At 47.4% G+C, this 16,463-nt stretch overlaps 1 protein-coding gene across 5 annotated transcripts in view; it reads left to right on the plus strand.

Annotated features, from left to right (window-relative positions):
- The first annotated feature begins 8,945 nt into the window (after nucleotides 1-8,945).
- The window catches only part of ILDR2 (immunoglobulin like domain containing receptor 2), a 42,259-nt gene continuing 34,741 nt past the window's right edge, over nucleotides 8,946-16,463 (plus strand). For all 5 annotated transcript variants that reach the window (XM_068424961.1, XM_068424962.1, XM_068424963.1 and 2 more), the window contains exon 1: nucleotides 8,946-9,011. In XM_068424961.1, coding sequence (XP_068281062.1) covers nucleotides 8,966-9,011 — 46 coding nt within the window. In that variant the 5' untranslated portion in view covers nucleotides 8,946-8,965. The remainder of the gene's footprint in view (nucleotides 9,012-16,463) is intronic.

Here is a 16,463-nt window from a genome sequence, read left to right on the forward strand (position 1 = left end):
GAATTTACTGTAAACCTAGACATGAGGATAAAAACGGCAATAAAACACCTCCACGCATTTCCAAATCACTGGAAAACTCTGCCTCTTCCCCTCAGTCTTGCTGCTTTTTTAATCTTCTGGTTAGGTAATGTACATCATTACCTCCAAGGGAGGTAGCTGTTGTTTAGGATTAAATCTTTGGTTTAGCTGATTATGTTTGTCACTGCTGGAACTGCTGGCAGGTAAGGTCAGATCAGATTGCTCTTGCATCTCACTGGTGGCTGGTTTCTCTGAGGGTTAAAAAATGCTGGCGGAGTTTAGTCTTTTGGAGGCTATTCTGTCTTGTTCAAATCCAGTGAAACAGTTTGTTTTAAGTCTGTGAACCACTTACTGAATTTGCTGTTAAACATACAGGAGAAATCAATCACATTGTTAAAAACGTATAAAATCGTGATGTAAACCCAGTGAGAACAGGTGAGCGTTTTTAAAGTCAGTTTCACTGTTGTGGAAAATAATTCATATTCTGGTCTCGTTCCTGATACATTAATGCTAAATCTCTGAGGGGAGGCTGCAATAAATAACTCGTATCTTGTAAATACAAACTTCTGCACAGAGTCTAGTTTGTCAGGCAGAAAGGCGAGTATTTACTGTTATATTACTGTAAGAGTTGTTGCTAGGAGTGCATCTGTGCACATTTATTTCACTTTTCTTCACACCATGTTCTTTTCTCTTGTGTGCAGCTTTGGGACCCACCCTTTAGCAGCCCTTCCTTTTACAGAAATTCAGATAATGCGTGCATCAACTGTTTGAAAAACACAAGGCTCCAGTAATAGCTCTCCTAGGGCTAGAGGTGTGGTTGGAAAATAAAATTCATAAGCAGCAGAGAGAGAAAGGATTTTCCTACGTGGGGTGGGGGGGCAGAGGAAAAACAGGGAACAGATCATCTTCAGAGCACCACATCATCAGTATTCTTCCCCAGGGCCCTTAGGAGAGCCCAGTGCCTCCGAATGAACTTGTGTTTTAACTCTTTGATTGTCTGCTGTTTCACTTAGCTGGCAAAGGGGTTCTCTGGACCATTTATACTGTTTTGTAAATAACTAATGTAGCACTGGGGCCATTCCAGCAGATGAAAGCAAGTAATGTGCCAGTATTTATATATTACTTTTTTTTTTAAGCACTTAATTCAATTAAATGACTTGATATGTCAACATTTAACTCCTACGTACCCGGCCTTGGAAACGCAGCTCCAGAATTAGGGGCCTGTGCTTTCCCATCAATGCATGGAGTTTGTCAGATATCTCAAAATAGGGTCTATGTACCCTAGTACTATGTAGAGAGAAGAACTCTCTGGAACCTTTCTGCCAGTAATGTATTTTCATTCATTCAGGATTCATGGCTACAATCTTTCCAAGGTATGTCTTACAGTTGTTTGTCGGAAAGAATGAGCAAAGTTATTCTAAAAAACACGGCAGTGACTACATCTGCTGCTACCCACTTTCCTGCTGGTCTGGGGCTGGAGCACTTTCCCACAAAGTGAAATATTTAGTGTTTATGTTAGAGAAGCCAGATCCATCAGCCCGAGAGAGGTGAGGCTGACGCAGCTCCACACTCCCAGGTCCAACTGAAGCGAGGTTGAGCATGTACTCCCAGTCTAACATGCCAGCTCCTCCTGTGGTTTTGCCATTAGAGATGCAACATCTGCCCCCCCGCCCCGAGGGCACATCACCTTCTCACCAGCTAGTCCAGCTCGATCGTTACTAATGCTGACACACTCACTTGCACGCTCCCACCCCCCTGGCACCAGTGACACAGGGGCTTCTGACCCCTGGTCCACTCTAGTGGACAGCAATTCTTGTCACTCACTTAGGTCTCTCCAGGTGCTGGCACCCAGGCACACGGTGCCTGCGGTCCCAGCCCAGCTTCTGGCACCCAGATCCTCACTCACTCCAGTTGCTGGTCCCATAGACACATGGGGGCCCCTACAACCCGCAATCCCATTCCAGTTGCTGGCACTTAACTTGACTCACTCCTCTCTCTCCAGTCACTGTCACCCAGGCAAACTGGCTCTCCAACCCATGGCTTGACTAGAGGCTGGCACTCAGACCCCCATACACACACATACACCCGAAACAGAGTCTCCTTCACTTTGAAAAGAGTTATAAAGGAATTTAATAAGAAGATAGGAACAGGCTGTGCTGAGCAGGTGCAGGGCATGGCAGACAAGCACATCACCCAGCAAACTGTCCACACACAACTGTCCCTTCCTAATCCCTATCCCTCTGTTTTCCCACACTTGTTCCTAAATCACCTAGATCTCTCCCTTTCTTTGCCTTTGACTCCTCCCCTAAGCATCCCATAAGAAGTCCTATGCAATCCCAAAATGCTCTTCCCTTGCATCCTATAATGTGTCCAATATCCATAGGCTGCAACCCCCCCTCAGTACTAAAGTCGCTGGGGTGTTGACTCATCTTGATGGGCTTTGATCCTGCACCCTGGGGCTGAGGCTTTCCTGTGACAGCCCTGGGAGGGGCCTGGACAGGTTTTCCCTTCCTCTGAGTGCTCAATTTGGGTTCCCATCTGCCATTGTGTCCCTGTGCTCCTCTGGACTTGTGGAGATGGGCCTTTGATGGGCTGGTGGCTCTTGTGATGGGTGTGGGAGGAGCCAGGCAGGGTATTATTTGGGCTACCCCCTCTCCCCCCTGTGGTGCCATTGTCTCCTTTGTGGGTGTGTAGATAAACTTTTATCTCATAATCTCACAGTTGATGTCTTTCTCAGCCTGGTTATGGAGTTTTTAAACCTACAGGTTCCCTGGAAAGTGACAAAAGGGGGGAACTTTGCCTTTCCAGTCCAGTAAGTATTATTGTTTCATATATAACGCATAAACATTTCAGGGATCAGAACCTGCAGGCTTCCCCTTCCCTACGCGAATTATTTAACCAGTAAGCTATAGCCATCAGCTTTCTCTTGGTCTGACTCCTTTTGGCCTAATGAATCTTGGGTTTCTTTCTGAACAGTGCCACAACTGCAAAAGGAGTGGAGGGTGCCTCACACCTCAGCTGTGTGACGAAGGTTGTAGCTTTGAACACCTAGGAGTCCGGAGGCTTTTTTACAAAAGGTAAGCCACATCCCCCCACCTTGTTCCCTTGCCTGTCTTTGCAGAGCTTTGCTGAGTGTTAGACCTACTGTGAATATCCTGGATCAGGCCTCTCAGGTGGTATCAGCATCTTTCTTCCAGGTTTCAGGGGGAACTCAAGTTCTCAGACAGAGCTGCTATGCTTCTCTTTGCTCATCAGAAATAGCAGCATTTGTGCTGGGAGTCGCAGTGCAGCAGGTTGTGGGATGCATGGGACTTGCTGGGCAAGTGCTGTAACTCTGCTGACCAGCATGTCCCAGAACCACTAAACCTGTTACAAGGTACATGGCAACCAGCTGCCCACGTGTGGTACAGCTGCATCCCCTCTATGCCATAATTTTCAAATATCTTCAATGTTGTGGCTCCAGTGAAACCACCACATTGTTCCAGTATCCTAGAAAACTACCAGGAAATCCTTAATATCTGGTAAGAGTAGGTCTTCAGGTGGAAAACAGGAACCCAGCTGTGACAGCCCAGACATACGTAAGCCTGAGCTTGGGTGCTTGCTAGACATCTGTGTGCTTAGGACTATCTGGGCGTGCTGAGAAGGAAAATTGTAAGCGTGTAGTCAACTTTGACAGTACCTGTGTGCTTTCAGTCTCAAGTTGCTGCTGAATGAGGGGTTTTTAGATTGCGGTTCTAAATGTTAGGTACCAAAAATTTTCAAAAGTCTTGTTTTGGATCTGGCCCTAAGTAGGATGACCTGGGGAATTATAGACCTGTCAGACTGACAGGGATCCCTGGCAAAAGAACAGAATCACCGATACAGGAGTTGCTTCAATAATGAATTAAAGAAAAGTAATATAATTAATGCCAATCAACATGGGTTTGCAGAAAATAGATTCTGTCATGTTGGTTTGTAATTGCATCAAAAAGGCACGTGAAGCATGTGACTTGACCACACAACACTAAATCAAGGAAACGCAGTGATACAGAGACCATCCAGTCAGCCCCCAGTTAAAACATTGTCTTAGGATGTGTCATAATCAATTTTAAATGAGGAATTGTAATTGCACATTTTCAGTGAGATCTTTCTTAGGACATTTCTTGGCTGCCTACTGCTAAATATTTGTTGGTACCTTTGAAGGAAACGTACAGTCATCACAGGTACTTGCAAATGATACAAAGACTGAGGGAATAGTAGGTGATAAGAGTGGGATATCCACCCAATGGGAGCTCCCCATGTGATGCTGTAGTTCAAACAGGATGTAGTGTGGCAAAGTGATGTGGCCTATTTTATTAAGAAAGCTGGGTTAGACAATCACAAAAGTCCAGTTTGTGAACTCCAGCTCCCTGAAGGTATTTGTGCTGCCCACAGTTTGTCTACAGCCAAAACCATAGAGGGTTCAACAACTCGTTATCTCCTTGGTTAGCTGTAGATATGCAAGCAGAGTTTGTCTTATTCCTGTTCTGTGTATTTTTGCATACAGTGACCCACAAAAGATTGTGAGCTGGGATGATTCACTTATGATCATGTACCTGTATAATAACTTCACAAAACGTTATTGCTGATATGCATTTAGTGTTTTACTTAGATGAAAAGTTCAGGTTCCCTCTGGAAGCGTAGCAAAGGTACACTATGATTTTTAGTGTCTAAAAAAGAATCAGGAGTAGCACGGGAAATTTATACAGAGGAGTGAATACTATAGAAAGAAGCTGTTCTCTCGTTTTTTTTCTGATGCTGAATTTATATCACAGAACTCAAGGTTCATTGGAATTAGAAAGTCAAATTTCTCCATTAAATATTGTAAACATTTGTTGGTACAAACTTAATGGTTAAGAACAAAAGCAGTTCATATATCCATATCACTCACTCCTGATGTTCATGGGAAGTAAAGGCTCTCTATTGCTGTGCTATAGCCAGGCAGCTCAGAAAAAACAACATACACAGAGTGCACATGTATCAGCAGTGTGTTGCTGTGAAGCGAGCAGTTAATAAGAGATTCCCGTGTAACAAAGCAAACAAGGAAAAGTTTTAGTTCGTAGCTACTCTGAAGAGAGTCACTAAACACTATGATTTGATTAAACACCTAACAGCTTCTGTAACGTGCTGGTCTCAGTACTAAATCAAGAGAGCAGTGTCTAATGGCTGAATCTAGTATGACATCCCAGAAAGCTGTTGAAATCTCTGTTTCTATGGAAATTTCTATAAGGGAAATCCAGAGGGCTGAATGGATGTGCAAAAGTATGCATGAAGAGAAGTATTTTCATGCAGCATAGCAGGTTTTCAGGGATGTTGCTGAGATGGGTCATCCTGAGTGAGGTGCTGGTGTAAATCATTCCAGATGCTGGTAACTTATTAAAAAGCTGACTCCACTTATCAACGGAGGAAATTACCACAAAAGACTGGTACTGGAAGATGAAAGGAAGGAGGGAGGAATGAAGCAGTTGAAAAGAGAAGAGCCAGCAGCTGCTACAGCATGAGTAAAGCGTGAGTTTGTTTCCCTGTTGTTCAATTGAATTTGTTGGAGATCCCATTGCTTAGAGAACTGCTCCAAACAGAGTCACGTTATCACTTACATCAAACATTTTTGTAGCGTGGTATTCTTCCGATTCAGGCTGTGGCTAAATTATGCAGCGCAGGCATGGGGAATTTGGTCATCTGGTATCAAGGCTGTCAAGTGGCTGAGGGAGGTGAAGGTTGAAGTCTACCAGTATGTTGTTTTTCAGGGGACAGAGAATCCCTGCTGGGCTGTGGCTTGAAGCGATCTGGCTAATTGCATAGGAATTTACCCACTGTTTGAAGGTGAAATGGGGCTAACTTCACTCATGCAGCTTTCTGTCTCCAAGAACTGGCTAAAATGAAAGACAACATCCCAACATTAACTATTAAGCCAGCTCAGATGTTGCAATACTCAGATCAAAGGTCTACAGAGATCTGGAACATCTATTCAGGGCTTGGGCATCCATCATACGTGCATGTATACAAATGACAGCTCACATGAAGTGAAAAAGAACCGTACAGTGAGTCTGAGTGAAAATTTCAAAAGCAGCTATAAATCCAACGTTACATACAAAACAATGGTGCTTCCTTGTATTGAAAATCTTTCCTTCCTTTGTTGTGAGTCAAAGGTTTAGCAAAACTGATGTATGCCAAAGTTATTTGCAAAAGCTGGAGCAGATGATTAAAAAAAAAAGCTATGAGTAGCTAACAATGGTGACGCATGAGGGATTGTACTGCTCCCAATGTTAAACATATGAGATAATATCAACATCAGCATTGTCTCAGGAAACTCTGGATCAGACTCCTGGCCAATTACGTTACAGAAAGGCAAGGCACCAGGATTTCACTTGAAATTTTGATGGTTATCAGGAAAAAATGGTTAAGGGAGGGAAAGAAAAAATAGCTTTGTGTTCACCTTTTAGGAGTCTCAATTCAGCCCGTACAAACCTTCATGGATTGTATCCTGTAACGTAACAATGGTGAGACAGGCTCCCCAGCTGATGTGAAGTACTGTAGCTCCATCTGAGGTTTCTGGAACTACATGAGGCTGGTACTTCTTGAGGCTGAAGTTGTGGCCCTAACGAGTTTCTACTTAGCCTTCCACCTGCAAGTATGCACAAAGGCAGTGGGGCGTCAGATCACCGTGCGCTGAAGGAGAACAGCACTGTGCCCTGTTAGATATGTACATTATTTACCATTATTTAGTTCTTAATAGTGGCTTTTAGCTAGTGCTGCAAAAGAGTTAAATTCATAATGCATCAGGTCAGAGGAACATCAGGACGCTGATTGGGGTGGGGGTGTATTTTTTTTAAAAGCAATGTTGAATAAAAATAAACTTCTACGTGAAAAGTATTTTTAAATAACATTGAATAGCTCCGAGTAAAACACTTAAAACCAGACTGGCTGCCTAGGGATTGTCTCCTTGCTTAATTCCACTTTAACTATATTAACAGAGGGACTACAACTGTTCAAAAACAACCGAAATATTTCAACATGTCTTTATCATAGCAAACATGCTGGTTTGCTTTTTCACTCAGAAACTATTGATCTATTTTTATTCATGGTTTTGAAAAAAAGCTTATCTTGCCTGTAGAGAAGTTCAGTCTGAAAGGCAAAATTATGAGCAATTTACAGGCAACTGGAAAATACCTGCTAGAATGCAAATGGCTCATAGAGTTTTACCACAGGCATCCCTGTGCACCCTGCCTTTAGCAGCAGGACACACCTAGTGCTGCTCCCTTCTGGGGCCCAACTTCGTGTTAGAAAATCAGAATCGTTTATGTTCTTTGGCAGGTTCCAGATGAGAACTTAAAGACTACTCCCATCTCCCACGTGGATCACTGATGTCCGCAGAATGCAAACTGGTTACAAACACCAGCCCAGCCCCTGAAAGAAAAACATCCGAAGATGAACAACACGCAAAGGGAAACTGTGCTGGATGCTGTGAATCACAGAATCAACCAGGTTGGAAGAGACCTCTGGGATCATTGAGTCCAACCGTTGCCCTGACACCACCCTGGCAACTAGACCATGGCACTAAGTGCCATGTCCAGTCTTTTCTTAAACACATCCAGAGATGGTGACTCCACCACCTCCCTGGGCAGCCCATTCCAATGGCTAATGACCCTTTCTGAGAAGAAATTCTTCCTAATGTCCAACCTGAACCTCCCCTGGTGAAGCTTGAGGCTGTGCCCTCTTGTCTTATTGCTACTTGCCCGGGAGAAGAGGCCGACTCCCACTTCACTACAACCTCCCTTCAGGTAGTTGTAGACTGCAATAAGGTCACCTCGGAGCCTCCTCTTCTCCAGGCTAAACAACCCCAGCTCCCTCAGCCGTTCCTCGTAGGTCAAAATGGTGAGTACCATGTTGGAAGGTGCTTTGGTGCTGAGCCACCGAAGAAAGCATGCTGCTATTTAGCCAGCTCTAGGCCTGTGTGAATAATTCCACTGACTTGTTTCACTTTCTTACAAAGTTTATAAGTTTTAAGTACAGTGCACATGTATACACATCGGTCCACTGTGGCCAGGACCATTTAATTTCAGAGCAACATCCATCTTTTTAAAAGCGATCCTCTTTACCTGTATTTCTAGTCAGCTGTCCCCTTCCTCCCCAAGAACTTCCATCCCCTTCCAATATCATGTTGGCATGAAAACTTAACACTCCACAACTCCGTTGTCCATCATTAAGAGCCAGAATACCTCCTCCTCATCTTAAAATTATATCCCCTCTTCATCTAAAATTACAGTAATTAGCCGCAGTGCCCGTGCCGGAAGGGGAAGCCCCAGGGAAATTCTGAATTGGAACAGGCGACATGCAGCTCCCAAGGTGCACGTGTGGTTAATTGGGGGAGGACAGGGGAGCCGAGTGGACATTTTTACGCGCTTGCTAGAGAAGCTGTAAGCCGGGACGGGGCCACGCTCCTGGGCTCGGCGGCTGAAGTAGTTACCGAGAAACGTGCCGGGGTGCCCGTAGGCTGAGCAGAGCTCCGGCAACCCCCAGCGGCACCTGGACCTCAAAGGCGCCTTTGCCGGAGGCAGGGAAGCACTTTCGGGAAGCCGCGTCTCCCCGCGCCGCCCTCCGCTTGCTCCCGCCGGCGGCGCCCCCGGCCTCGCCGTTCCCGGACAGCCGCGGGGGCGGCCTTGCGAGGCGGCCCCCCCCACCCCAACCGCCGCGGGAGCCGGCAGGCGGCGGCGGGGGAGGAGCGGAGAGGAGCGAAGCGGAGCCACCCGCTCGCCGCCAGCCCGGCCGGCTCTGCGGGGAGGCGGCTGCCGGAGCGGGCTGCGGGCGCGCCGGGCGGGGCCGCCCCCGGGCCTCTCCCGCCGCCCCGCGGCATGGTCGCGCCCGCCCCGCGGCGCCCCCGCCCCGCGCCTGCCGCCCGCCCGCCCGCGCCGCCGGGGCCAGCGGGAAGATGGATGGGCACGTCCTGGGCTGGATCGTCCTCCTGTGGTTCGCAGGTAGGGCCGCGGGCAGGTAGGGCCGCGGGCGGGGGCACGGGCGTCCCGGCGGCCCCGTGCCGTGCCGTGCCCGGCGGGCTCTACTTCTTTCTTTAGGGCGAAACCGGGAGGTTTGGGGAAGTGCCCCGGCGGGCTGCGGGAGGGCAGCTGCAGAGGGAGCCGGCGTGGGGTGCGGGGGGCTGTTCGGGGGCGGCCCGCGGTGCAGTTTGCGGAGACTTCGCGGAGAGGGCTGGTCCCGTTGGGGGTGGGGGGAGGCAGCCTCCTGCCTGTCCGGGCCCGGCCGGGGGGCCCCGGCGCTTCTGTCCTCGGGGTGCGGGGGGCGCTTGAGCCACCGTTTACCACGGCGGGGGCCGGGGGGAGAGGAGCGGCGCTTGTGGCGGGGAGGGTGGGAGCTGGCCCGGGCGGGCAGCGGGAGCGCGGGAGGGGGTGGGCAGAGTGTCCTTGGCCGCGGTGCAGGGGGATGGCGACAAGCCTCGGCTCCCCCCGCCCGCCCACGCCGGGCCGGGAACAATTGCAGGAACTTCTCCTTTCCCTGCGTCCTGGCCGCACACGGCGTCTAAGAGAGGTGTGAGAGGAGGGGGCTGCCCTGCCTCTGCCCCGGCTCCGGGGGGGCAGGATCCGGCCTTCCCGGTGATGGTGCAGCTGTGCCCTGGCCTTTGTGAGCGCAGGACGGGACTGCCTCCCCCAGAGCTGCTCGCCAACAGCCTCTTGCCCGGCCGGCTCCCAAAGAGGTCGGGCAAGCCCTCCCTGAGCAAGGGGGAGGAGAGCAGAGGGGGCTCTGCGGTGGGGAGAGGGCAGGGGGAGCAAGCTGAAAAGGGTCTGAGAGCTGGACAGCGAGGAGAGGAGAGGGATTACGGCAGAATGAGAGCTGCAGGGCAGCCGGGAATTGGGGAGAAAGAGGGAGCCGTGTCAGGTCAGCGGCAGGGTCAGCCGCCTCTGAGCCGGTGCAGCAGCCAGGCACAGGCAGGAGCAGGAGGCTTTAGGAAAAGCTTCAGCAGGCTGACTTAGCCAGGCAGGCTGGTTACAGGCTGAAGGAAGAAACAGACACACTTGGATTAAGTGGCATTTATTTCCCACCACCACCACCAAATTACCCCACAAAAAAAGACCTCAGGCTCTTCCCTCTTCCTATTCAGATTTAGGATTCACAAGCAGTAAATTCGGCTTTTAGTCATAACACCTCTCTCCCACCACCCACCCACCCCTTTCCTTGCTTTTTCACTCTGAGTCATCTTCAACACCGGTGCCTGCCTACTGCTCCCTTCCAGGGTTTCATGGCCTCATCTGGGGCTTCGGCAGCTTCCAGCTCATCTTCCCTCCTTGCCTCTCTCCCTGCCTCCCTCTCTGCCATTTGGCTGCTTCCGAATGTATCCCACTTCACTGAGTTGGTCTGGAGTGCCAGCACACCTACAACCACCACTCCTTTCCTACTAGCCTTAGTAGTATGCTGATAAATAGCATCCAGGGACTGGTAAAGGAGTACAGGGGGTAGATAAACATGACCTTACATTCCTCCCTCTTTTTTAAAGAGCTTCTTTATCTGCACGTCTGGCTAGATCAGCCCTTTTCCATCAAGCTAAAAGGCTGGGCTGTTGACACCTTTCTCCCTCCATTAAAGGCAGCTCATGATTACTGGCAGCGACCGCTGTTTGGAGCATACAAGGTCTATGCAGAGCGAGAGGCACCGCTGCAGTAGGAAGACCTTCCAGTCTCCTCTAGTCCTCGGCTTTTGAGATAGAGCTGCTTGCTGCTGGTGCTGTCGGCCGCCGGCAGGCAACAGGTTAGCCATAGCCGTGTGCTGAGAGATGGAGGCAGTCGGTGTCAGCTTGCTCCCTTCCAGCCGCTACCGCCCAGGGATAGAGCAGGCTTTGCTGTCCTTTTTCATGGCTGAGAGAAAGCAAATAAGCCAAGGTGTGAGTATGAACATGTATACGTGTGCACAGAAAAGGGAGAGAGGCTAGCAAACATGGATTCAAGATTTTCCCCTCCCCAGTGGCTGTGCGAAGGAATGAAAGGTCTGCCTTAAGGTAAGGAGCCCTAATCCAGGCAGAGTGGTACACTCCTCTCTGGGAAAGAGACGTGGGGGTTGGGAGGTGGAGGGGCCAGGGTAAGAGACAGAGTGCAGGATGGGGAGGAAGCAGGGAGACAAAAGGGAGCAAGAAAGAGAGAGAGGCCTTCGCCCCCTTCTCTCCCCTCCTCCCTCCTCGAGGTGGGCTGAGAAATTTCTAATCAGTACTCACAGTTCCTTTCCTCCCAGCAATAATTTCTCTCTGTTCTTTGTTTGTCTTTAATTTTTGGCTCTTGCATTTCTCTTCTGTTTGGTTTTGTGCATTGTGACTTCTCACTGCAATTTCAAAAAATCCTGCGTGAGGTACAGTGGGTTTAGTTTGGCTTCTCTCCCTCCTGCCCTGCTCTCCCACGTGCCTGAAGCTGGTGTTTTAATAACAACAGCAAAAGGACGAAGAGCAGGTCATCCTTTATGCCTTCCTGTGAAGTGGCACGGGTTAGGATATGTGTGGGACTGTATTATTCTCATTCTAGAAAAAGAAGGTACAATTTGTCAAGTATCCTTAAGCCCCTGTATAAAGCTGGTTCTTGTAAACTATCAAGTGCAGCTTGATTCTGGAATGAATCCTCCCCTCATGTTTTCCATTTTTCTTATTAATGCTGTAATTCCTAATGCATTTAAAACTAGAGAGAAGTGTTGCACTGGAGACTGAACTCTGGTTTTACCTACAGAGCAAGCAGAGCAAATTTTTTTCCACCTCACAACTTGGGCTAAGCTTGGAAAGATTACAGTTAGAAGACTGTCCACATTAAAATGTGATCTCCTCTCCCTGTTAAGTAATTTTTCACCAGTAATTTAGCACTACGTAGCTGTTTACTCTCCCTGTGCAGAAGAGCCACTGCAATGCAATGGTATAATACAAAGGTGAGTAGATTTACTCCCTCTGCTTTCCCAGTCACAGTTTAGGAGAGGAGGCAGAGGGGGCATGCTGGAACACAGTTGTGCTTTGCTGTTTCCTGGCCAACGGAGCAGATTTCTTGGGAAAGCAGGGAAATGGATGGACTGTTTTATCTGCCTTGATTTAAAGTATTCATCTGACCTCCCTTGACTGGTTGCACACAGCATAAGCGTAGTGTAAATGGGAAGAAATCTCACATTTTTCTTACTTTTTTATTCCTGTGAGGTCACCTTGAGTGGGACTGGCACCAGTGGAAATCCCAGTGTTATCCCGAGGACCAAGTGTAATGGCTTGATGTTACAAGGCTTGGAGAGGCTCTTCCCATTTCTTTTCCTTTGTTCTCAGGCTTCTGGTGGTGAGCAATTGCTGAGTGAGAGTTCTGGGAATGATTTCTGGGATGCTGAACCAAGACTGTAAACCACAAGCCATCTGACAATTGTAACAACTTCCAGACAGTGATAAGATAGGGTGGATTTGATCTGGTCGACAAAGCTGAGATGATTCACCTGGGAACATCCAGGATAACTTTTGTGAATGTGTGAAAGAGGCAAGTCATAAGAGAGTGTAATGAGCGCAGGGAAGCCGGTAAAGGGGGATCCATACCTAGAAAAGCCCATGAAATGTCCTGAGCTCTCATGAAAGCCCTTACGCAGTCCTTGCTGGTTCAGGGCCATATACTTCCCTAGGGAAGTCAGGAGCATGGGGCGCCTGGGGGGACAACATCACAGAGAACGGGGAAGAGCAAGAAATAGTCCAGTGTCAGTTTGCAGAGTCTGGGCTGTGTCCTGCACAGAGTGTTTTCGTACTGAGGTTCTGTGCTGTGACTGCTGGGTGTGCAAGGCCATCCTTTTCTCCAGCTGCTTTGGTTTTGCCCCTTTCCAGGTTAAGCAGTTAGGGAGCTGAAATTCTCAGTTTTGCTACCGAGCTGTAAATAGCAGTACCATGCTTTCACCTCAGCTGCAGCTGACCTATTTAGGCGTTGGTTTCTTGCTGGCTAAAAAAGTTGACAATTAGTGGCCACGGAGCTAAGAACACAAATCTGATAGGAACCAGACCAAGACATCCAATTCATTTCCCGTAAGCCACTAAACACAATCTGATGGTGATGGCTTTTGCTGATTAATTGCACGGATTTGATTTAGTCCAGCATAAGTGGGCAAGAACCTGTACAACACAATCTCAGTGATCCCACTGGCTCTCCATTCACCTGTTCATGCATGTTTATCATCTCTGACTTTTCAGTCTCAAAACCCAGATCTTACGCTTCCTGATTCAGGCTTGATCCACATTTGAAAGTGTGGATGGTGTGCCTGTATTCGGCAGTGGGGGAAAGAACACTTCTAATCGATGCCTAGTAGCCAAGGCACAAAAAAAGAAAGATACAGCATCATTTTGCAGTTTATTTTGTTTGGGGAAGTTATATAAACTACCCTAGGAGCACTGTCTCTTACCAATGAACGTATGCATTACTGCCAAAGCCCTTAGGTATACTCTAGGAGTAGTTTTCCTGAGGTGCCTGGTTCAGGGCCCAACAACTTCTGTTCTCCTGTGTGCACAACTGCCACTCCTGTCAATAAAGGTGCATAAAATTGAGGGATGTAATTTTTCTAGTTTCATAGCATCAGCTGTACTGCCTCAGGCAAATGGTAGTGTGAGCCAAATAATTGCAGAGGAAGAGATGTGATGCATGCACAGACAGGGATACCCATGCTGACCTGAAGAATAATGTGTGCTTCCTTCTCTTGGACTCAGATCTTACGTGCTAGAAGGATGCAGTCTGAGACCTATTACACTGGACTACAGTATTTGGCTTTGCCATTATTTACAGGGATTAGTGCTTCAGATCAACTTTGTTCTCATTAGATGATCTTTAAGGTCCCTTCTGACCCAAACCATTCTATGATTCCATTCATAAAGGCTAACCTAAGGCTGTGCAGTGAAGCTAAATCTTCCTGGATTCATCTAGCCTCAGGGAGGCATAGGCTTCTCTGGAGGGCAACTGAACAGCAAGAGCCTAAGTTATCACCTCTCAATTGCCTTCTCTCTTTTCCTCATGGAAGGCTTTTATGAAGATCAGGCTTACAAGGCTCAAATGCGCCCCTACAAATATCCCCCTCTCTAATCACTTCCTGGAATTTTCTTTAATCACCACTAAAATGTATTAGTGATAGTTTGTGTGTAATGTTGATTGCATAGTTTGAATGCATAATCTGAAGATAGTTCAGGAAAAGAATCAGAGAAAGGAGATACACGTTGCCAATGAGAAACAGACAAATCCCATACAATTATATTTCTGAAGCGTGGTTATTTTTAAGCTCTTTCTCTGGGAGTGTATATATGTGCATGCACAGACACACAAAACCCTGGGTTCTTTTTATTTTCTGAGAGTAAGGATATCTGTGTTTTTAAGATGCACTTAATACTTGAAGACCTTTTTCTGGGGATTTAGGAGAACAAGAAAGAGGAAAGCAAATTGTCACGTAGTCATGAGACCCCCACGAGCTACATTTTTCTTGTGGAAGTTCAAACATTGTGAAATTCACAATGAACAGGTTGCTTCTCTGGAGTGCAGGAATTACATTTCCATGACGAGTTTGAAATAAGGGCTAATCTTGCTCTGTCTGCATTAGTCAAAACACAGCAGAGCACAATTCAATTTCTTTGTAGTCCTACTTGTATTAAACTAGACAAAGAGCTGCCACGGCGCTGTCACTAAGCTTGTCGTTCTTTTTCACATCTTTCACTCTTTTTTGCTCTGCTGTATAAACAGCCCAGAGTTCTGTCCTGTGATACGTCTCAAGCTTTTCTTATCTTGGCTTGTCTCTCGAAGATTTTTGCGGTCAGCAGTTTCTTCTTGAAGTTGAGGAAGTCCTAAGCAGACCTCTGTAACTCACATGCATGGACATAACTGGTAGGTGTAAAGCCACCATTTTGCCTTCAGGCCGTTGAACATCCTGTTGGCCTTTTTGATGGACGCTGTTACAGCACTGATGTATCACGTGAATCGATTCTGATCTTTTTTTTTTTTGGCAGAGGAAAAAACAGGTGTATAATTTCCCAGTTCAGCCACATATAATTATATATAATTTAACTTAAATAGATCTAGAGTTTCCACTGCTACAGTCTCTCAGTCTGAGGCGCTGTGTTGCTCTTAAATGCTATTTCTGGAAAGGACACGAAAAGAATACTTTAAAAGTTAATACAGAGCTTGGGATAGGATATAGAAGGTGCCAGATAATTTACTGCACATCTCCCAAATGCTTTTGGGTAGAAAAAGAATTCCCGTGTTTTCCCAAAAGCTGCTTTGCTTTTATTTTCTTTTCTTGATGTAGACATTCACATGGGGGTGGGGAAAGTGAGTCAGATGAGAATTTGCTAAAGCTCAGCTAATCATTTATTAAAGCAGTCCCTGGCTTGCCAAACTCATTAATCTCATTAACAGGGAAGGAGGGCTACAGTGCATGGTTAGCTGAAAGCACTGTGTTTACTAAGCAGCATACTTCGTTCACAAGGGAAAGATTTAAATATTCACTGTGTCACTGCTTTATCCCTGAAGCTGAAGTAACGTGATGAATCACTTGACCAGCCCGTGTCACATGCTGGGGTCAGGCACAGAGTTGCCAGAGACAGGTCTGACCTGGACCCATTCATTTTTCAAGGGGTTCGTCGTGTCTCTTGCATTCAGATGCAACCCAGGAAGCGTGGGTCTCTGGAGAGGAGACTATGACAACGTCACCACTTGGTTCACCTTAAGAAGCAAGTGGTGATGTTCGCTTAGTGCCGCATGGCCCCTCTTGTCCCTGGGAACAGGAGGCCCAACAGAAACATCCCAGCTGCCACTTCTTGAGTTATCTCTCTGCCTATGCCTCGGGAAGTGGAGGAGCTGCCTCATGCCCCTGCCTCTTCTGTGGGAGCGTCTTGTCAGGACCTCAGCTGTGTTTCATGGTACTCTGGAGAACACCCACACTTCAGTGTTTGGATTTGGGTCCAGGCGTTTCTGGCAAAACTAATGATATCTCCTGTGCAACTTCCACATGGTACAAGTACGATATGCATAATGTCATGCATTCATTGTATGCATAATATAGCATTCCTGTGCAGATGCCATAGCACCCTTGTGTGCTGCAGGCCTTCACATAGTAGTCCCCAGGGTCAAATCCTGCCTAGATCAGTAACTCTTTGTTAGTATCAGTGACGATCTTACCTCTCTGAAATATGCTTTCCCCTAAGTTCTGTCCATACTGTGTTTTTATCCCGTGACTGGTGTTTATAGACTTTATTGTGATTTATAGTTTGGGCATTGATAACTTGCTGAAATGCGTATTCAGTGTTGGTCCAACCTCTCCACTTTCCTTTGGTTCTCGCTCCTGATCATGAGATCTTTGCTAGCTTTTGCTTTTCAGGTCTGCAGCTGTCTCCAACTTGACCTTGTCCCTTCATGCCTGCTGTTGTCATCCTGTTGATGCATTTATTGCTGTCTGCCTGC

The sequence above is a fragment of the Nyctibius grandis genome, chromosome 2, assembly GCF_013368605.1.
Source record: "Nyctibius grandis isolate bNycGra1 chromosome 2, bNycGra1.pri, whole genome shotgun sequence".
Taxonomy (NCBI): domain Eukaryota; kingdom Metazoa; phylum Chordata; class Aves; order Nyctibiiformes; family Nyctibiidae; genus Nyctibius; species Nyctibius grandis.